Source organism: Thunnus albacares, chromosome 24, assembly GCF_914725855.1.
Source record: "Thunnus albacares chromosome 24, fThuAlb1.1, whole genome shotgun sequence".
In the NCBI taxonomy this organism is placed as follows: domain Eukaryota; kingdom Metazoa; phylum Chordata; class Actinopteri; order Scombriformes; family Scombridae; genus Thunnus; species Thunnus albacares.
This window is the reverse complement of record NC_058129.1, coordinates 12510617-12526365: the sequence shown is the minus strand read 5'-3', so window position 1 is coordinate 12526365 and position 15749 is coordinate 12510617. Positions and strand designations below refer to the sequence as shown.

General features: G+C 41.1%; 1 protein-coding gene across 5 annotated transcripts; it reads left to right on the top strand.

Annotated features, from left to right (window-relative positions):
• Nucleotides 1-4: 4 nt before the first annotated feature.
• On the top strand, nucleotides 5-15229 carry LOC122976550 (microtubule-associated protein 2-like). Of its 5 annotated transcripts, XM_044345101.1 has the most exons (13): nucleotides 5-2794; nucleotides 3010-3204; nucleotides 3361-3498; nucleotides 4486-4538; nucleotides 5730-5915; nucleotides 6037-6154; nucleotides 6396-6452; nucleotides 7266-7573; nucleotides 10802-10894; nucleotides 11556-11648; nucleotides 12299-12380; nucleotides 13146-13258; nucleotides 13373-15229. In XM_044345101.1, the coding sequence occupies exons 1-13, from the start codon at nucleotides 10-12 to the stop codon at nucleotides 13580-13582; spliced, it is 4431 nt and encodes a 1476-aa protein (XP_044201036.1). In that variant the 5' UTR covers nucleotides 5-9; the 3' UTR covers nucleotides 13583-15229. The 5 variants fall into 5 exon arrangements, with proteins under 5 accessions (XP_044201036.1, XP_044201037.1, XP_044201041.1 ...); XM_044345102.1 differs by lacking the exon at nucleotides 3361-3498; XM_044345106.1 differs by lacking the exons at nucleotides 3361-3498; nucleotides 5730-5915.
• Nucleotides 15230-15749: the final 520 nt, after the last annotated feature.

Genomic DNA, 15749 nt, shown 5'->3' with positions numbered 1-15749 from the left:
GAGTCTGCTATGAAAGAAGAGGAGCCTCAAGTGGCATCGCTACATCAGAAGCAGGTGGTAGTTGAAAGAGCAACACCTGAAGGAGCAGAACTTGCCTCGATTGAACCTCCACCCTCGTCTGTGAAAGAAAAAGAGCAATCTGACACCTCCTCAGCCGAACAGGGTAATCAAGACAAAAAAGGTGGGGTAGAAGAGGCAGCTGAGAGCCACCTTGTTGGCGAGTCAAACGCAAAAGAAGCAAAACAGCCTTCACTTGCAGAAGAGACTTCAGGACTTATGACAGAAGAAAAAGAGGGAATTATCTTGCAAAGCAAAGCAGAAACCCCTGTGAATGAAAGCAAGGAAAAACTGGGGATGGATGACGGGATAAACAAGGAGGGCCAAGATAGTGGCAGTGACATTAAATTGCATGAGACACCTGTGACCAACCTTCACCAAGTGGATCAAAGGCAAGAAACAGTCAAATCAAGTCCAGAACCTGGTACAGAGCTGAAATCCTCATCTGATATTTTTGTCGAACCCAAGTCAGGATCAGAAACCTACTTTGAGACATCTTCAAAAAGCAAAGAAGAGGAGTCTCCACAAACTCAGAGCTATTACGAGCTCAGCACAACAGCAGAGACAAGGTTAAGTGGGGACACTGAAATTACGCAGAAGTTAGAGGATCAACAAGATAGAAAAGTCAGAACCTCTCCTGGTAAGATGTCATTAGAACAAAGAAGCCTCTCCCTGAACATTACAGTTGGGTCCACAGTGGGACAGACTGTGAAGGGAGAGAAGTCAAGGACCTCCTCAGAAAGCATGTGTCCTATCAGTGGAAGTTTTGATGAATCAGAAGTTTACCCTTCAACACCATCTGTGGAGAGCCATACACCCAGGTTTCCTCCAGCTGTCTCCATTACCCCAACTTCCACAGAATCACCTAAAGATATCCCCACTCAGGCAGAAACGCCTTTACCTTCTGATAAACACAGTTGCAGTTTGGAGCAATCAAGTAGCCTCTCTGAGATGTTGGACTTGGCCGGGGCCCTGCCTCCGGGGCCATCCATAGAGAGGAGGGAGGTTGATCACATGAGACGAAAGTCTGTGCCTGCCAATGTGTCAGCTCTGGTGGGGAGTTCTTTAGCCAAGCTTGCCTTGGGAGATCAGACCTCAAGGGTGGTGAGTGGGGAAAGCCAGCTGGAGGAACTGGGCTACTGTGTCTTCAATGAGTACTCTGGGCCCATGCCTTCCCCTGCGGATGTGCCCAGTCCAGGGGACTCTCCTTACCAACGTTTCCCTGCTATGGAGGGTGAAGTTGAACAGGAGCTTGGACCCACAGAAGATGAGGGTGTCCAAAAAGGAATGCAACAAGAAGATCATAAAGGAACTGTCCCTGAGATTTCTCAAAAAACAGTGCTTGAAAAGAAAGATGCGCCAGTAAAGACTACTCTGATTCTTGAAAAAGCTGTGACAAGTGGAATAAAACCTGATCGCCTAAGAATCCCAATCAATACTTCAAAAGACAGACTGACTGAGTTTCGTTTGGAGAGTGGCCTTCCTGGTGACATAAAGATCCAAGCAATCCCTGAGGTAGACGTTGAAAAAGACCCGTCAAGAGAGGCTTCTCCCATCCCGCCAGACAATTCCTTTACTTTCACTCCTGCTGAAACTGGAGTTAAGGTTCCCCCAACTCCTGCCACCCCCAAGTCCCCAGATGATCCACCCTCAGAAACCCAAGTTATTGAGGAGAACACTAGGAAAATCTTAACGGAGGTCAAAGCAGAGAATGACCCAAAGTCTGAAAGGGCTGATAATAAACAGACAGAATTAGAGAAAGAAATTCAAAAATCTAAGCAGGAAGATTCAGGAGAAAGAAGTGAAGAACCAGAAATGGTAAATAAAGACATACGTTCAGCACCATCTCAGTCTTCAGAAGAAAGCACAGAAAAAGACTGTAAGACGACTCAAAGTGAACATGGGACACCTACAAGATTAGAAGGAATAGAAATTCAAGAGACCTCAAAAGTTGTTCTGGATTTAAGCACTAAAAAGCCCTTAGATGAGAAAGTGTCCCAAATTCAGTTGCAGGAGGTAAAACCGGAAAAAGACTCACCAAAGCCACAGATATCCTCCCCAGTCATCATTATACCTCAAGCACAAGTAGAGGAAGAAGCAGAGGAAGAGGACGATATTGAGATTGCTGAAGAGCCTCAAGAGATAATGGAGGAAGCTGAAGTGCCTGTAATCTTCAAGACAGATCAAGCTGAAGTTGGAAAGGAACAGCAAAAGAAAGAAGGGGTGAGGCTGCTGGAAGTTGCTCCAATGGTGGATGACGATCCCAAGTCTGGTGCAGAAGAATGGAGTCATAGTGCACAAAACAGTGATGATGGGGAACCTGCGACAGACAGTTCACACTTGTCTCCATGCTCTGACCATGACGTACCACAGCCACCAGAGGAAAGAGATAGAAATGAGGACATGGGAGAGGATAAAGTTGTAGGTAACTCACAAAATAGGGATGAAGGGAAGAAAGAGGAGGATGAGGGGGTAAAGAAAGTCCAGACAGAAGAGGAGGAAGTGGGGGATACTGGTTCTGGAGAAGTAGCTGAAGAGAAAGAGGAGAAAACGGTAGAGAAAGAGGATGAAGGGAAGGAGAGGACGGGTGAGAAGGAGGATGAGAAAGACATTGAGATTGGTCAAGAGGTGGAAGAGACCTCTGATGGGCTCTGCCAGACCAGTCAGGCAGTTAATGATGAAACCACCATGGACGTCTCTATCCTAGACACAGACAGTGGCTGGATGAACTCACAAGGTACCCAGAGCTATCAAACAATTACACATAATAATTGCTTGTAAAATAAATGTTTAAGACATTTAATGTATATTTAACATGTTGTTATATATATAAAAACAGGCTTGTTGCTATTAAATCTGAATGTGAATGAGTGTTTTTCTTTGCACTAAGCTAGCTCCTAGCTAGCCAAGATTGTGGAGAATTAGTCCTCTTTTAATCCCTCTCCACTGCAGATGATGACAAAAGTATCATGACTGAGCAAATCGAAGCCCTTCCTCAGACCCAGAGTCCTACCAGTAGACCTGTGGTGGACAGACCCGCTAAACGGGCCCCTGGCAGAGGAAGGGGTCACCCTAGCACCACTGAGAGTAAAGTGTCCCGCAAAGTACCCAGCCACCATCCAAGAGAGGAGATGAAGAAGAAAAAAGGTTCCAATTCTATATTAAAAATTTGTTTTCTTTAACAAATTGCAATGAACTTCATTTTTAACTGTATAAAAGTGTATTTATGCAACTATGAACTGTAGTAGAAAACACAATAACAATGTAACTTGTTCATATAATCCTGTCTCTCCTCTCTGCTAGTAGGCATACGGAGGGCTGACCAGAATAAGGTGTCAGCCCTCCAAATTCGTTCTCCATCTCGAAAGAGTGTAGCCAAAGTGGTGGCCAGACATCCTAGGCCCGCTCTGCTTCACGGCTCTGCTAGACGCAAGGCCACAGGTGAACACTTTTCACCAAGAATCTGTGCCATGGATAGAGAGAGTGCAACCAAATCTTACCATATTTCTTTTGGATTGACTCAAGTGACACAGTGTAGCAGTACAGTACCCAAGAAGCCTAAGGGAGTGCTGAGAGGCCTTTGTCGCACAAAATTACCAATAATTATGATTCAGAAAAAAGTTCCTAAAGGATATTAAGAGATTTGTGCAATTGGCAAAAATTGGAATGTGTACTTTGTGGCGTCAAACTTTGTCTTACAGTAACATTTGTGCAGAAAACAACTAACTCCAACTACACTTGACATAGAAATTCAACCAAAGCTGAATCAATTAGGGTTTGGATTGTTGTTACAAATATGGACAGGTAATGGAAATGTTGATGCCTGCTCTCTCTCTATTGACGGCTCTTTGAGGAATCAAGCGGGTGCAATGTAGCTGGCAAACATCATGTGCTGCTGACCCATTTTCAAAACATCATGTGTGGTCCCTTTATTACAAGCTCAATTGTTTTGTCTTTTTGGTTCTCATTTTATCCATGTCAAAAATGGAGTGTTTACTCATGCTTGGCTTCATATTCCTGTTTTTTCATGCTCAATGATGCTGCTGTGTAGTTTGTTGTGACTGGTATTCACTGAGTGAACTCTGGTTTTATTCTTTGTCTTATCACTAAGTGTCACTCGTATATGTTTGCTGGAAGCGGCTGCATGGTTGCGGTGGTATGTTTGGTCAGTGGGTGTGAAGAGAAACTGATCATAATGTTGTGATGTGATGCTTAACATGCAAAGAAGGTTTTTCACTGATTTCTATCTGGATCTTGATGTGTCTGCTGGTAGATCACTGTGCAGCAAACACCATTTGCTCCTAAATAATGGTTTCAGAAGTTTGAGTACGTGTGTGTGTATGTGGCTGTGTGAAAATTTACACTCGCAAATGTCTCCCCCTGCTGGTTCATATTGATCATTACAGTTGGACTCTGTTTTCTGTACAGGTATGGAAAGCCATCAGCCCCTCAGTGTCCACCAGTCCAGGGAGAGACCCACTGTAAGTGCTGCCATGCAATCACACACATACACATGCAATTGCTGTGATTAGAATTAGCCTAGTTTTTTCTTTTCTTATGGTACATACATCTCTTTATTAACTAATGGGAGATAGTTGTTTTGCATTTTTTGTGCATAGTTGATTGTGTCTAAATGTAGGTTTTTGCTATGATATGCAAGTAAAAATGTATATCAGTAAATATATCATCTGCAGTACACTTCAGTTTACATGAATACATTTTTCCATTTTGCAGTGAGGTTATTCAGTCAATATCTGTCAAATACACACAGTCACGTCTGTAAAAGCTTTATGATTTTGTCAAGTACACTGAAGTGACATCATTTTCAGGAGTCCTACATCGATGCAAATAGTTAGTTTATCTTCTGTCATATCGTCTTAAATTTCTCAAAATAACTGCATTGCATCATGGGGCCTTGTTTGCATGAAAACCCCCCATATTTTCTTTCTTTTTTTCCTTTCCTTCTGCATGTCTGCATTTGTCTCTTTTTATTTCTCTCTGTGTGCATATGTGTGTTGCATGCCTGCCTCCTTGTGCCAGTCTCGACAGAGAAAATCAGTGAGTATAGAAATCAGATAATAACGTGCACATTTTAGCAATAAACAGCATTCACGATGTGCAGCACAGTGACAAAGAGGTGAACGTCATTTCTCACTTTTGTGTAAAATAACCCCAGTATTTCCCCTTAAACCTCTTTTTCTTTTCCATAGTCAAATCCTCTTTTTTACTTGGTGTTGGACGTTTAAATGTTTCATCGTGTTTTCTGTCCTTATGTGAAAATCTCCATCAAAGGGTCCAAAATGTCCATTCTTAAAAGAAAATTAAATAATCAACTGTGTATGTTGATAATACCATATCTTATTTCATAATACAACCATAATAGCTTCATCGTGACTTTGTTAGAGTCAGCATGTTATTTTGGAATTAAACTATAAATACAGCAGAAACATTTAGTTCAATGAGGAACTTTGATACAAGATGCTGTGACACACTGCCAAATACACTTGCATGCAACGTGTCCTGCCTTGTAAACCATAAATGCACATTTCATCTCCATTGCATCCATCTCACGTCTTCATTTCTCCATCTGTCTGTCACCTCTGCCTACCTGCCTGCACATCATCCATCTATCCTGCACGCTTTCCTGCCTCTTTGTCACGGCTGCTTTCCAGAGCCCCACTCGGGCTGTTCTGTTAAAGATGGCAGCTCAGCGTCGGGGGTCCGATCACCAGCCCCCCCGGCCCGGCTCTGCCTGTAGCCTTAAACGAAGCCCCCTGGTGGCGGCGGAGCTCTGCGAGGCCCGCCCTTCCTCTGCATGCTCCCGTCCGTCCCCTCTGCCTAACAAATGGGCAGAGAAGGTAAAGTGGAAGGAGAGAAAAAGAAGGGATTGCTGTGTGTGAAAATGTCAGATAGGTAGCTGTAACTAATGTCTACGCGGATTACATGTGATTGAGCTTGTGACGGTGTGTGTTCATTCAGGAGAGAGCATACCGCAGCCCAGAGAAGAGGTCATCCCTCCCCAGGCCTGCCAAGTCTCTGACACGCCACATCCCTGCTGCTGAACAAGATGACAACAGCAGCCCCTCCAGGCCAACCTGTAAGACCATACACACATTAAAAATATTGAACCTTCAAATTGATTTTCTCATTATCTCATCCCTTACACAGCAGATTGCCTCAGTACTCTCTTGCGCTTTTACTAATGATTCTTCTTAATCACTTGCTTATTGACCACCTATTGAATTTAACTACTACCACCCCCCTGCCTTCCTCCTCTTTGCCTTCTTTCTCCCCTCACTCCTCTTTGTCCTTCTTCCACCTCTCCAACTCTCTTGAAGCGTTCCGTACCGAGCCCAGAGCGGACAGCAGGTCTGGGAGAGCCCCTAGTATGGCAGGTAGAGCACCCAGTAGCTCCAGTTAGAACCATCACACCCTCCTTCATCCACATAGTGGTTTTGATTGTGTTTGTTTATCAAAAACTCCGATGTCAAAGCAATAGGGCTTATATAATGTATAGTTATGAGCATCAGCTATACAAAACATTCATTCATTCATTATTCTGAAAGGTGTAGGTCTTTTAAAATTATTCTACCTGACAGACAAAATTGGCCTGAGTTTGAAGCTATTTTCTACACATTTGCAGTATGAGGACAGAAATAAGAAGTTTCATCAAGCTGGTTTCTTTAGTTTAATCTCAGTCTGGCCCTAATTTGATACAAATATAATTAAATAGTTGTAAAAAGTGTCATATTTGGCTCTGTGAAACCTGCTTTACCCTAAACAAGAAACAGGTGGGATCCATATCAACAGTACCTCTTCATATATACAACCTTATCAGCTAAAATCCTATTGGTCCAGGCCCAGTATCCCAGCAACAAGCCATCTTCATTAAATGAATTCAGCTGCCTGTGTGTGCTCACATGCTCCTTGTCAAACATTTCTTGTTTGACCGGCATTGTTTGTTTTGTGGAAACAGAGCAAATCTGGCATCAACAGAACAGCGTTCACAGTTCCATGTGTGTTGTGTTTTCTTATCATCATCATCAGAACCAGATGAAGGATCACACACAGAATCCATCTGTTTCTCTTTAATGTTTTTCTCCCTCTTTTCTCTTTGTCCGAGGTGTTTCTGTCTCCAGGAAGGATTTTCTTTCATTTCATATCTGTGTTTCTTCTCTTTATCGTTGTAATCGCTCTCCCTCCCCCAGGTACAGACTCACGTTCCCGGGCAGTCCGTAGCGGCGCCTCCACCCCTGGCTCCTCCGCCGTCACGCCCGGCTCACCCCCTAGCTACTCCTGCCGCACCCCTGGTTCGCGCACCCCTGGTAGCCACACACCCAAGTCCTTCAGCATCCTCCAGGAGAAGAAGGTGGCGGTCATCCGAACCCCGCCCAAGTCGCCGTCCTCCACCCAACGGCAGCTGAAGGTTCTCAATCAGCCCCTGCCTGACCTGAAGAATGTAAAGTCCAAGATCGGCTCAACCGCCAACATCAAACACCAGCCGAAAGGAGGACAGGTAACAGGACTGTGGTGGAGCATGATAGTCATGTTATTAAATTATGGAATCACACTTGGGACATAACAAAACCTTTAAAAAAAATCAGAGTCTCATGTGTTCATTCAACCGAAGTAAATAGAATACAATTACATATTAGATCAAGATACATATACTGTATATCTTCTGACTTTCAAAATGACCAGCAGTTACCTCCTTCTGCCACATGGGGGCACTAAAACCAAGTTATGTTGTGCAACTTAATATTTAAAAAAATCAACCAAGACTCTAATAACATCTTTTCTCTTTGATAAAAGGTTGGCAATATACAGTATATTATTTTGGAGAAAAAAGATACTATTACCACCCTAGTTTATTATAGCTAACATGATATATATAACATGAATATTCATACACTTTCTGTATATTTATACAAACAAGAAGCAATAAAACGTGCTGTTAAAAGACAGAAAACATATATAAAAGACAGATGCAAAAAATAAGAACATAAAAACAAAATATATTTGACCATTAACTTTTACTTAAACCATTATAGCACAAAGCCATCTAATTAAAAATGTATTTTTTAATTAGATGGCTTAGAAAAGTATTTGTTGCCTGGTATAGTTTCTGTTGGATTTGGGATTCCACTGCATGTATGTCTATTGTCACAATATAGCAAAAGTCATAACCACCTCTATAAAAAAAAAAGATGTTTTGTTTTCCCTTTTCTTTCCCTCCTCTACCTTTTTCTTTGTCTGTCTCTCTGTCTTTGAAATGTCAAAAAATGCTCAAATATCTCTCCTGACATCTTCACTATCACTCACAGTCTGCCCTGCCTCTAAACCCCTGCCGTCACTGTCTGTCTGCCTCCTCTGACTGTCCCCTGCCCTCTCCCTGTCCACTGTCATCTCCGTCAGTCTGGATGAACCACCAGTCATCGGCCGCCTCCGGCCTCCTCCTTTGACTTTCCCTTTGGTCTTCCCTCTCTCCTTACCTTTCTCAAATTTCTCCCTACTGAAAAAGCGTCATGTGTTTTCTAAAATAATGAGCAGCAGGTTTAAAGCAGCCATTCTCTTAAGAATATTCCAAGAATCCAGTCACTGCCTCCGAGGAGCAGTCATCCTGCAACATCATTCGCCCTGGGGATCTGCTTTCGTCATTGCTGTGCAGGATTTTCCCTCTGGCTCTGAGTATTAATAATTGCAAGCGGGTGGAATTAATTATTAAGAAGTGAAGAGTGAAACATATCACCTTACTTAACTTCTTCTTATTCTTTTTCTTCATTGCGCAGCTTGTGTGTTTTTGTATTTATGTTTCAAGTGGCTTGTTAGCAGTCTGCCTCTCTTGAACTGAAGAGGATTGTGTGATAAAGATTTTCAGTGGCCAAGCTGTTAAACTGTTGTTCAAGCAAGAGATGAAGGGTCACCACTGGATAATTTAGCTTAATAAAAGCCTAGCTCTTATTATTTCTTTTTCTTACAAGGACTCGTGGTTGTTTTCTTCTAATGGTTGGGATGTGGGATTCACTCCTGTCATCTTTGTCTGTAGGATGTAACAGATGTGTGGTCGTCTAATGGACTGCAAATTCTTAATCACATAACCAAGGCAACCGATGGTCTTAATGTTCTCTGAATATTTCAGAGGTGAGACTTTTTCATTAACCCCACTGATGTATGGGAGAGGACGCGATTCATCGTCATTTTGCCAGCTCGTCTTTCCTCTTTAGGGAGAAATGTGACAGAGGGACAGAAATTTTTAATCAAGCTGGGTGATGCATGACTGTGAGGAGCAGCACAGCAGGCTTTGCTTCGTGGTCTTCTGATATACTGGAGCTCTGTGGGAAACCTGGAGTGACTGATGTGTGAAGTTTCTTAAATAAGTAAAGATAATAAAGATTGTATGAGTCGTAGTGACATATAACATTTTATGCTATATTTATAATTTTATCATTTTAAAATGAGAATGTAATGTTAGTGATATTTTGTTATTAATTAATTGTGAGTCAGGTTAGGTGATTTTTCTCCACTAGATTAAGTTTTAAATATTAAAAAATATTAAAAACCATTATATTATGTAAAATTCAGGGCTGCCACTAACAATTTTAACAATATTTCCATTATAGATAAATCTGTCCAATATTTTCTTGATTAGCTGCTTAATCTGTTCTCCATAAAATGCCAGAAAGTGGTGAATAATGCCAAAATCAAAATTTCTTTGAGCCCAAATCTTCAAAAAGCAGAAAATATTCACATTTGAGAAGCTGGAACCAATGAGATTTGGTATATTTACTTAAAAAAAATGATTTATAATCAATTATCGAAATAGTTACAGATCATTAATTAATATTCAGCTAATTGTTTCAGCCCTGGTATAATCACCCTTAGAAATATATATATTTAGTTTGGGTAGATTGTCTTTGGGTTCTGTGCAGGTGCTTTGTCATTGGTTGACCTTGCAGCTGTCTGTGCTGTAACAGCTGTAGAAGGGACTGGGTTGTGTACAGGAGCAGCAAAAAAACCCACTAAAATAGATAGTAGGAAGAGTATGTGTGTCATATAACGTGTGTGTGAGTAAGAAGAAGAGCTGTCGAGAAACCAGGTCAGGTCAGTGTAGACTGGAGACGGAGGCTTGTGTGTTTTCCTTGAACCCCTTTGTCTTTTCTTTTTACCCTCTCTGTATGTTCACTTTTAATAATGAAGTAGGCTTTTTAAATTCATTTTGTCTTACAAAACAGCACAAAATGATGCACAAGGCTGAAATACTCTCATTGGTTGTGTTCAACCAGCTAGATCACAAAAGTTATACATTTTCATTTCTATATATCTCTATATATCTTCTGTTACCTCTTGAATTTTTCATTGCCTATATAAGATCATACAGCCAAACATGTTTTTTGTTTTTAAGGTTTAACTTGGCCAATGAGATTATTTCTGCCTCCAGAGCAGCTCTGAGAAACATCGGTCGAACTAAAACTCAAAATCTGCCACCACAAAAGAACCTGGGCAGGTGATGTGAGGGCGAAACACTCACCCGCAGTCATGCATTTCATTTGTTCGCGATTGGGAAGCCAGTGACCAGATCACCACTTCTATTTCTTAGAGCTCTTCAGAAAGAAAATCACTGTTAATGTAAACACATTTTAAGTATAAATGCATGTGAAGACACATTGATAAGTCATCACACACTTGACTTAAACAAGGCACATATAGTATTTTCTTTTTTTTTTTCCGTCCGATTTTGTTTTAGGTTCAAATTGTAACCGAGAAACTGGACTTCAGTCATGTTCAGTCAAAGTGCGGCTCCAAGGATAATCTGAAGCACACGCCCAAAGGAGGCAATGTATGTACAGCTTTCTGTTTTCGTTCTTCTCTTTCTCCTCGTCTCTTTCTCTTTCCCCTTTTCAGCTGTAGTATTGCTGTGTCGTGTTACTATTATGGACCCATGTGTTTGTCTGTCATTGGCTAATGAAGGGTTTATTTCCAAACTGCAATGCATCCATGTTACTTCTTTGTCAGGCAAAAAGTAGAAGAAATTCTATTTTTTGTTTTGATTTTGTGCTGTCCGTTTTGCCTTTCATACTTATACAAATAGTGGTTATTGCACTTTGGAATTAAATCCAAATATGCTTCTTTCTGCTTTAACAGCTCTGCTCAAAACAGGGACAAGTTCAAGACTGTGGATGGGTTACAACAAGCATACCTTCTGCACACTGATAAATGCCTTGATCCCTGCATAAAAGCTGAACTCCATCAATAAAAACCATATTTTTTTGTTGTTCTGTTGTCGAGATGAGCTAAAATTTCAATGCTCCAGCGTTAAAATGAGTGCAGACAGATTGATAGGTCGTGGATTTAAAATTGGGACACTTTTATGGGATTATTTTGGAAGGGAAAGGGCGGGGGGGGGGGGAGGTGGGCCTTTTTTTAAGCTTCCCCCTCCCGTTTGAGAAGCCATGTGTGCGCTGTTTGTTTGTATAAAAAAGATACCTTGTCATTCCCAGGTCATGATTCCAAGTGTTAAACTGGACTTTAGCCACGTTCAGGCTAAATGTGGCTCGCTGAACAAACTCCAGCACACAGCAGGCGGGGGAAACGTGAGTGACTCCACAAAAAAAAAAGCATAATCACCTATACAAAAACCTTCTCTTTTCAAGTTCTCTCATTCTAATAAATATATACACTTAGGCATGAACCTGTCTGTGAGTTGTAGTTGTGGAATATTTTCATCTTTATTAACTGTTTTTTGTGCTTCAGAATCAAATATGTTTAATTTTCTGCAAGAATTGGCACCAAAACTATTTTTTTTTACATTTGGCTGAGGCACAATATTCGCTGTCTCTGCACAGTGTATAAGTGTAAACACAACTTTACAGCATGCAGGGTTGTCAGTGTGTCTTTTTAACAACGTTCACACTTACACTAATTCATGTCACCCATGGACAATAAAGTTTTATTGAAGCATATACTCCCTGTAGTGTTAGGTAGTGCTTGTGTTCTGTGTTTGTTTGATGTCTGCGATTTTAGTGCTTGCTTTCAAGTTAACCTCTCTGCAGGGAACTGGTATCAGCATCCTGTGTCTCCTGTGTGGACGAGCGTTGATTTAATTAATCTGCCTTCATCCAGGATCATGTCACATCGTCTCATGGCTGATTTATAACTTTTTGTGAAGAAAAGTATATAGTTTACCGCAATGTTTTTTCCTAGTAAACATAGGTTAATATGTGCTTTCCGCTGCTGCCTACAGGTCCAAATCCAGACCAAGAAGATAGATTTGAGCCACGTCACCGCCAAATGTGGCTCCATGTCCAACATCCACCACAGACCAGGTAGCGTACTTTTTTTAAAATCTTTGTATTTAACAAATTAAGCACCTCCACACACAATTAGGCATAAAGGCATAGTTTCATTTTAAAAAGGGAAAATAAAATATTTAAAAAGAAAAAGAGAGAACATTGACAATCTTGGTGTTTATCATTCGTTTCTCAAAGCAGATTAAGCACAGGTTTATATACTGTGTACATATATATATGTAACTGTGTCCAATATACATCCTTGCAAGGTTTATGTAGAGTAAAATACTGTAATTCAAAAATAACTAAAGCAAATCTGCTTTTATAACCTGATATTTAATATACTGCTTGATATACCAATATCATCAAAATGCTTAAAATACTTAGAGTAAAAGAGAACAGTAGGTGGAATATATATGATTCAAAGGTGAGCGTTTATCCAATAACATTGTTATTGACTTTCAGCTGAATTATATTGTGATAGTATGATCTTGTCTACAAATTTCTGCTCTTGGTATTAATAATTTACATGATATGAATGACAGTTAGCTCCAAAGTCACCAAAAGTAATTGAAATTTTTGTTGTAAATACATGAAAAGTCATGATGATAGCTTCAGCCCTGTATGATACTGTATGTACAGAGTCAAGATGGTAAACAGAAGCACAGTGTCCTTTTTTGTGCACTGCAGTGTGCAGCCTGACATTGTCTGTCCTGAGTGTTGTTTAGGAGAAGCTCTGGCCTGCAGGCGAGTGATGCCCTGTGGGTTTGATGCTTTTCGCCTCTTCCTTGCTGTTCCCAGGGGGAGGTCATGTGCGAATTGAGAATGTGAAGCTTGACTTTAGAGACAAGGCCCATGCCAAGGTCCGCTCCCTGGACAATGCCAGCCACATGCCCGGAGGGGGGAACGTTATGGTAAAAAGGAGCACATATAGTAGTTGCGCACAAACACGAAGCCTCCTCTCTGTTTCTGCAAAAATAAAGAAGAGAAAATAATCTTGAGCTAAACTCTCTTTCCTCACCTGCCAGATCGAGAGCCACAAGCTGTCCTTCCGGGAATCAGCCAAAGCTCGGGTTGACCACGGCGCAGAAATCGTCGTCACCCACTCCCCAGGGGTCGAGACTGGAGGCACTTCCCCTCGCCTGTCCTCCGCCGGCAGCATCAACCTCCTGGAGTCACCCCAGCTCTCCACGCTGGCCCAGGATGTCACCGCTGCCCTGGCTAAGCAGGGCTTATAAGCCGCCTGCTTCCACTTCCTCGGATATCCTCAAAAATCCACACCATTTCTCCTTTCCCCATAAGTCTTATTTACTCATAAGCATCCAGTGTTCTCCCACAGTCCTTCACTGCAACATGACCCCCAAACACACTCTCACTAAAACCCACAGGTTATACACTTGTAGTTGATTGACTGTCTCGTCCATCAACAACCCTTCAAACCCTTCAAACTGAATTCTAAGATTATTCTTCATTCACTCCCTGAAAAGGGCTAGAGCCCGCTCACACTTTGTTTTTTCATTCATTTTTTGGTCACTCAACTACGGACTTTTCTGTTTTGTTCTAGATAGGCTGAGTGCTAAGGTTTGAGTGGATGTGTTTGTCTAAGAAGGCGTTGTCGGTTTTACGATTGTACAGTGAATTTTTTAGCATGAAAAGCATCACCGCATTCCACTTGTATGGGGATAAACGTCATGCATAATGTCCATTCAGAAACATGAACGGTACTGAATGCAAGATATAGCTACTAGATACTAGGCTCTTGTCTGAAAGATACAACTATGTGAGAGACTTAAGAAACATGGCGTGTAACTGTACCTGCGAGAGAATGGCTGATGGGCATGTCTGCTAAAATGTGACATTTTAAGTCATGAATTTTTGTTTGCTCGTTGGCTGGTTTTATGATTTCCTGATACGTGCTGAATTGTTGGACAAATTGTGTTCTCTTGTTTTATTTTTTTTTTTATATATATATGTCACTGTAGTGGAAGTTGTTGCAGTTTTTGTACGTTCCCTGTGGCTGCACTGGCTTATTAGCACTTAAATGTGGATAACCATTGCAGTTATGTCGCTAAAATGCTAGCTTTCCAATAGATCTCTTCTTTTTTTTTTTTTTTTTTCTTCTCTGCAAACCAATGGGCTGCTCTCTTTTTTGTTTGGTTTTACGTTAGCTCTGTGGTTTTATTAGGCTGCAACAACGCTGTTATGCTGGCATGGCAAATAAATAATAAATAAATTAGATCTATTTGGAGCAATCTTAAACTTTTCAGTGTGAGTGTTAATGGCCAGGGTGCATCCTAGTGTCCGTACTGTGAGGTCACAACCTGTGGTCAGATCCCTCACACTCCTTTGACCTTTCCCCGTCTGCAGAAACTGGGTTGTACAACAGCTTTGAAAGGGCAAAGAGCCCCACAGTTTGATACGAAAGTGGAAAGTCTGAAGCTTTATACTGTATGAAAACATTCCATTTGAAAGAGCAGCTACCCGGCCCTTTTGTGAGATCGAACCTGCGTGGCTGTTTTGAACGTGTAACTTTACAGATGACATAGAGATGAAGAATGGGGAAAACCCTCAACTTGCAGCTGTTAGAATTCATTTAAAAAAAAAAAAAAAAAGAATAAAAAAAGAAAACTGTTCTAGCATATTGTCTGCTCACCATTGTGAAACTTCTCTGCCCCCCCCAGTCCTCCTCCCCCTGATGTCAGCTACCCCCTCCAGTGTTTTTCTGTGCTCCCTCTTGCCTCCCTCCTCCCCCCAGCCCCACTTTGCCTGTGTAAGTGTATTTAAAAGACCATGTAGATGTGTGCACACTTTCCGATGTTTGAGACATACTGATGACAAATGCTCCTACAGGATGATGACGACAGAAATAAAGAAAATAAAAAGTGGTACACTCTAGTCTCTTGAATTAATTCTAAAAGTAATGACTGATTTATATCCAGAGTGCTTTTTTTTTTTTTAATGCAGTATAGAGAAGCAAGAATGTGAAGGTGTATTAGTTCATGTCTCTTTAGAGATGTGAAAAACATGTTTTTGTGGACAAATGTTTTGAGGAAACCACAAGTTATTCATAATTTATGAAACAAGCAGCAGCACTGACATACTCTAGTAGTGTTAAGTGTCTACATAATAGTGTACACATTTTATAAATATTTATCTCCTCTGCTGCATTCACTTCATAAAACTGATGAGCCTGATGTAACAATGTGTCTTTTGATATACTACAGTTGTACTTTAATATTGATATAGGGAAGGATATGGCTGGCAATTAGGGCTGCAACTAACGATTATTTTTGTTATCAATTAATCTGACGATTATTTTCTTGATTCACTATTTAGTCTTTGGAAAAATTGCATTCACAATTTCTCAGAGGCCACTGTGATGTCTTCATTTTGCTTGTTTTGTCT

Bases quoted from the DNA above. Each gene is read 5' to 3' on its own strand.
- LOC122976550 (XM_044345101.1), top strand. From the start codon at position 10: ATGAAAGAAGAGGAGCCTCAAGTGGCATCGCTACATCAGAAGCAGGTG. The intron at 2,795-3,009 runs GTACCCAGAGCT...TCTCCACTGCAG, and splicing joins TGGCTGGATGAACTCACAAG to ATGATGACAAAAGTATCATG. The intron at 13,259-13,372 runs GTAAAAAGGAGC...CTCACCTGCCAG, and splicing joins CCGGAGGGGGGAACGTTATG to ATCGAGAGCCACAAGCTGTC.